The following is a 6,706-nucleotide window of genomic DNA, read 5'->3' as shown; positions in this document are numbered from 1 at the left end:
TTGCTATCCGTTTGATAGAGAGAGATAAGGTTTGTTTTATATGGGCCAAAGTAACTTTTATGGAAAACTGTGTGGAATCTAATGATCATGGACCGGTGTTGGGTGAGATTAAATGTAAACAAAAAGGAAAACGGTGTGGAACATACCGATCATCAGCCGATGCTATTTTTAAAGGAATTGACACGTTCTCGTATCTTGTTTAGTCGTTAAATTTATAGGTTTTTGTTATATTTACATGAAGATGTAAATAGGAATAATATTATATGAAAATAATAAATGATTTAGAAATGATTAGGGGGTTTATTCCACAATAGCTTAGTTAAGGGTGGGGGTTTTATCAGCGGTGCAAACATGACACTTTAAAGCCTCTAGGGCTTTATTCCACACCCTTAACCTTAAAGCTCATGGAGCATTCCACGGGCAGGGGAATTTGGGTTCGAACTAGTGCCAGAACACCGTTGCCACCCCCAAGAGTCGGCAAGACGGGTTCTCCAAGCTAGTAGGCTTACCCGTGCAAGGGTAGATTGTGTTTGAGGAGGTTGTTGACATTGGGATTGATGGCAGCCTGGCAGGTTTTGTGCATTTTTTTTTTTAAATTGAAAAAATAAAATAGTTTATTGCATGGGTAGGCGCCGCCAGTGTTTACTAGCTAATAGGTACTTTGAGCCGAATTTGACATAAGGGGTATTGGTTGGTCGGGGCTAGGGTTCATACCCCTAATTGCCCTTCATCTTTAATGTTTTCTTAAGCTATTGAAGGAGTTTTAATTAATTCTTATTTTCATATCCATTAACCTCCTCGTATTGTATTCGTACCGTAATTAATTCTTATTTTCATATACATTAACCTCCCCGTATTGTATTCGTACCGTAAAAATCAGACACGATTTCCTACTTTATACTAGTCTAAGGGGGTGTTTGGTGTTGCGTTTTCAAAATAGATTATATGTTTTCAAAATAGATTTTTCATTTTCAAAATAGATTTTGCGTTTTCAAAACTGCGTTTTGAAAAAGCATGTAGGTACATGCTTCTCCAGAACTGCGTTTTGGAGGCAGATAATCACTTTTTCATCCAAACATTTTTTTAGATTATTTATGTTTTACAAATGCAATAATCAAATAATCACTTCAAAACATAATCCCAAACAACCTCTAAATTTGGCTTGGTCTTATATTAATAGGTTATTAACATGTATACTTACATATGATATAGAATTGGAAATTGATCATTGATCATATCTATTAATTTTTAACAATTTGATGAACAGTATTTTGGGTTTTGTCTTTTCTTTTTTTTCTTTTATTTCTTTTCTTTCTTTCTTTATGTACACTAAAAATTTTTAACATGGCTTTTTTTTTGTTTTTGTTCTTTTTTTTTGTGTTTTGTTATTTCTTTCTTTCTTTCTTTTTTTTCTTTCTGTACGGTAAACTTTAATATTTTCATTTTTAATAAAATTTTGGTGTTGTTAGATATTTATTACGTTTTTCTCGGGTTTGGTCGTCGTTTGATTGTTACTCACCACGGTATTTGGTGGTTACATTTAGTCCATCATAGTTTTTTTACCCCATCAAAATTTCAAAACGTGTCGTCATACGTGCAACTTCGTCTATGTTTAATGTCACGTGAGTCACTCAATGTTAAAAATTCGTGATTTTGTTTTACGCTTTTTCCGATTTTGGCCGTTGTTTGGTTGCTACTTAGCACGGTTTTACGCATCACGCCCCACATTCCGCAACGCTTGCAACACGGTTTTATGCCCTCGCCCGCAACGCGGGGGGTTAAGACTAGTTAAAATTATAAGCTATAAATTTTATAATATTTGATCGTAACAATTTATTCAGGGAAAGAGTACTTTTCTACTATATCTATACATGATTCATATATATCTTGGAAATTGAAATTATAATACTTGATCGTAACAATTTATTCAGGGAAAGAGTACTTTTCTACTATATTAATACAAGACCTTTTGTATAGATTTTGTTCAACGAATCCAAAACAAAGCCATTGCCCATTGGTTGATCCTTAATAACTTCATAGCAAACGAATCTATCAAATACATGATTGAATAAACGTGCATTACAGAATAATATCATTGGTCTTCAATTCTGTATTTTTCATACCACCGAATGATGCATCGTGGGTTTTTTATTTTTATTTTATTTTTATTTTTTTTTATCCCAACCAAAAAAGTAACAACCCACACCTAGAAAACCGTCCTGTGTGTATCTTAATTTAGTTGTAATTGTTGGACATTATACAATGATAATATGTGTTAATTTAGTTGTAATTGTTGGACATTATACAATGATAATATGCAATTATAATTTATAAGTAAAATACTCCCAAGTGGTGTTTTTTTCACTTTTTCTTTCTAGAAATAGATTTGATCAAATGATGACAGTTGGTGGTGTTGGACAAAAGAACCATGTGAGGGGGTTAGGGTCCAATCCAAAAGAAACCATCAAGTTGATTAGGTAGTTGTTAGGTATGCACACACACATATATATATAACACCATTTTAACACCAATAGCTTATTTACGATGATTAAATAGAATGTACCATAATTTACGATGATTAAATAGATTAAAACAAATGTACAATAAATAAATAGATAAAAAGGGTATTATAGGTATTTTACCCCAACTAACTTTCGTCAACTCCATAACCATCAACTCTCTTAGGTTGCGTTTGGCATGAAAGAATATAGGTGAAATGAAAATGATTATTATGATGGAATGAAAAGAAATATGTTTGGTTAATGGAATGAAGCATTCCAAAGGAATATAACTCCTTCCAAATATAACAATTTTTATTCCTTAGTAACAGTGTGTTTTTTTCTCATTCCTTCAAGGAATGGAAAGAAATATATTATATATATTTATATCATTAATACTAATATTAATATAGATCAAAATTTTATTATTAACTTCTTTACCATTAATATATTATTATTATTGAGACGATTATATTTTTATCGTTTTTAATACAATTATGTTTCGTTACTTCGTCTTTTTTTTTTTTTCAAATTATACAAAATAATAATTCATTATATTCAATATGAGTAATCAAACATCATAATGGAATGGAATGATTCATTTCATTCCGTTGTCTATTCCATTACCTTGTTTATTCCATTCCCCCGCCCATTCCTTTACCCCATAACAAACAGACCCTTATATCTTGTTAATGTATACTAGATATAAAACCGTGTAAAAACACGGGTAATCTTTAGAAATTTTACATACTAAATGTTGCTACAATAACGTTGTTTAGATGGACAAGAGAGCAATATCACAAAGAGAAATATCAATAGTAATTATTATATTAGGTCATGTGTTATGATAGAGCCCTATGGAGCCCCATAGTGAGGGGTTATGTGATAAGTGACAATTGTGTAAGAAAAAGAGGTTATGAGGCTTTATATAACTTGAGTGTATAGTGAGGTTATATATATATATATATATATATATATATATATATATATATATATATATATATATATATATGTGTGTGTGTGTGTGTGTGTGAGAGCAGGGAAGGAAGGGTAACAGGTTGATAAACATCGCAAGGAGGCAAAAAACTTACCTCATAACACGTCAGCCGTAACGGTGTAGTCGGACGCTATGGGGCGCCATGCCCTACCCCAGCGCCATATATAGCCCCACTATAGAGGCTTTTAAAAGAGATATAATCAAATTAGAAAATGAGAATTTGTATAGGAGAGAGAAAAGAATACAAGTTCATCATATTTATAATTTATCTCTCGGGTTATTAAAAGTTACCTAACTTGATAAACACAAGCACAACATGTACAACTAGCTATTTTTTGCAGTTTTCAAACATATTTATATTTATGAATTTCATTTGAAGGTGCATGTATAATTGAACAAAATTAGTGTAGTTGTTGAGAGAATTTGGGTTAAGTTCCCAAAGTAATCAACCATCAAAAAGAACATATAAAAACACTTTAGAAATGCAACTAGGATAAAATAATACATATTTTGAGAAGAAAATTATTATAAACCCGTCGGTTTTAACTACTCTTTAACTTTTATTTGTTTTCACTATTTTCAACATTTGTATAAACCACTTGTTAGAATCATATGTTATAATCGGTCCTTGTCCTATTCTTCAACTTATCTACATTTCATTGTTTACATGTCTAATATTGTTTTGCTATGTTACGATATGATTTTCTCTTAATTAATGAATTAATTGCATACGGTCTAAACTGCATTTATTAAAGAACATAAAACATAACATTATTTAATTATAATTTCTCTTTTATTGTGTTGATCGTAATACCGATAATTTCCCGAAATTAATTCTCACATTGTGCAGCCTTATATATTTTTCCTCCATTTTAGTAAAAATGATTTTTTTTTATATTCTATATTACTAGGTTATTTAAATTAACGTAAATAAATCTAGATACAAAACATATCCAGTCTAAATACTACTATTAGTTAATATTGGGAGTTAAATAACGTGGATAGTGAATAGAGATAGGAAAAGCAATGTTAGTTAATCAGGATGGTTACAAAACCCACTTCTTTTTGTGTAATGTTTTTCTTTTGCTAGCTTTTAGCTAGTCGATTATTAAAAGAAAGTTCGCTGTTAAAGTTTGAATAAGGTGTTTTATAGTACATGTTGAAGTTAATGTTTTTAAAGGGATATTAAATTTAAATAACCCAAACATTCATAAAAAATGTAAGAAAGTATTTCTGGAATATAATATAATACCTATATAAAAGATAAATAATAGTTAAATGATGGTTAAAACGATGGTTAGATTCAGTTAATTATACACATAAAAATAACCGACCATAAAACCTGATTATAAAAAACTATAATCGGTTAACCAAACCATCATTTTTTCGAGTTGATTCAATTATTTAGATTTGATTGCTTATTCACTTATTTTTTTTAAACAACAATTCAATCTACTGCTAATTCAACATTATTGTTCGTCAAGTAACTTGACCCTCGACCTTTCAAAAAGAGCCATCATTTTACACACCTAAACACCACTAGGTTAAAGACACTTTAATATTCGATTGTTTCTTAGCTTCCTATTTACCATAACCTAAATCAAAAAGGAACCTAAACTAATACCATCAGTTAACTAATCTTCTATAAATATTACTTAATAATTTAAAATTTTGTAACTTTGAATGAGAAAATTTATAATCTCCTTCTAGAAATGTAGAAAAATATTAGAAATTAAAGTAATAAATAAATCCAGAAGGCATCTGAATATAAAGTTTATATGCAAGTTGGTCCTCCTACTTGCGTCCTCCCAAATAAATTCAAACTAATTGCATGCAACTTGCAACCCCCATTCTCAATTTTCACGCATATATCACGTCTATATATACAAATATTTATTATTTTGTATCATAACATATCATCATATATCAAACTTCACCTCAAACAAAAACAAGAAATAATGTGCACCTCCATTCAAATCCAACCCCACCCCAAATCCACTATGAACCACCAGTCTAGCACCATCGGTACTGGTATCGTATGCAAACAACTTCCACAATTAATTAACATCCCGGAAGACCTACACCGCCACCACACGCACCGCGTGTCCCACAACCAATGCTTCTCCACAATAATTCAACCCATCGCCGCCCCCCTTGAGACCGTGTGGTCCCTAGTCCGTCGTTTCGACAACCCGCAAGCCTACAAACACTTTCTAAAAAGTTGTGATCTCATTGTTGGAGACGGTGACGTGGGGTCCGTGAGGGAGGTTCAAGTAGTGTCTGGGTTACCCGCCGCATCCAGCATGGAGCGGCTTGACATCCTTGACGACGAACGCCATGTCATCAGCTTCAGTGTTGTTGGTGGGGACCACCGGTTGAAAAACTACCGGTCCGTTACCACCCTCCACTCGTCACCCACGTGTGGCGGGGGTACGGTGGTTGTGGAGTCGTATGTTGTGGACGTGCCGCCGGAGAACACCAAGGAAGAAACGTGTGTGTTTGTGGAGACTATTGTACGATGCAACTTGTTGTCACTGAAACAACTCGCCCAGGATTTGGTTCATGATAAATAAGGGGAAAAAAGGAAAATTGTGTCTTGTGTTTTAACAGTTAATATTTAGGCAGTTACGTAGTTTTTCATGGGATTTTTTTATCGAGTCGTGGTTATTTCATGGTGAAATGTACTAGATCGATTATTCTCATGTTTAATAAAATATCTTCATTTATTTTTCTATCATCGCAGAGTCTTTTGTTGAGATGCACATTAAGGGCTTGTTTTTTAGCTATTAGTGAGACTCTTAATGGTTTAGACTTCTTATTGGTTCAGTACTTAATGGTCCAGACTGTTTATTTCGCGAGCGAATGTCTGACTGGTTTAGACATTTGCCTCTGAATGGTTAAGACCTCTAATCTGAATTGGTCAGACATTTGCCTCTGAACGGTTAAGCATTATACTGGCTCTTAATGGTTCAGAACTCTCTTACTGGTTCAACACTTAATGGTTCAAAACTCTTACTGGTTCAACACTTAATGGTTCAGACCTCTTACTGGTTTAACACTTAATCATTCAGAAGTTGCCGAACAGCCCCTTAAATATATGTATTTTTTTCATAAACTGTTAATATTTAAAATTTATAACATTATTAGTTTATCATTAGTTAACTTTTTTTTCTATAAAGAGAAACTCATTGTTGGATGTACTTATTCAAAA

The 6,706-nt window shown here is 32.3% G+C and overlaps 1 protein-coding gene across 1 annotated transcript; it reads left to right on the top strand.

Moving 5' to 3' along the window:
• Positions 1-5,403: 5,403 nt before the first annotated feature.
• LOC110872687 (abscisic acid receptor PYL4-like) lies at positions 5,404-6,232 on the top strand. The gene has a single exon (XM_022121546.2). The coding sequence runs from the start codon at positions 5,454-5,456 to the stop codon at positions 6,066-6,068; it is 615 nt and encodes a 204-aa protein (XP_021977238.1). The 5' UTR covers positions 5,404-5,453; the 3' UTR covers positions 6,069-6,232.
• The last annotated feature ends 474 nt before the right edge of the window (positions 6,233-6,706 follow it).

The sequence above is a fragment of the Helianthus annuus genome, chromosome 8 (genome assembly GCF_002127325.2).
Source record: "Helianthus annuus cultivar XRQ/B chromosome 8, HanXRQr2.0-SUNRISE, whole genome shotgun sequence".
Lineage (NCBI taxonomy): Eukaryota > Viridiplantae > Streptophyta > Magnoliopsida > Asterales > Asteraceae > Helianthus > Helianthus annuus.
The sequence above is the reverse complement of the archived record's forward strand: the minus strand, read 5'-3'. Positions and strand labels throughout refer to the sequence as shown.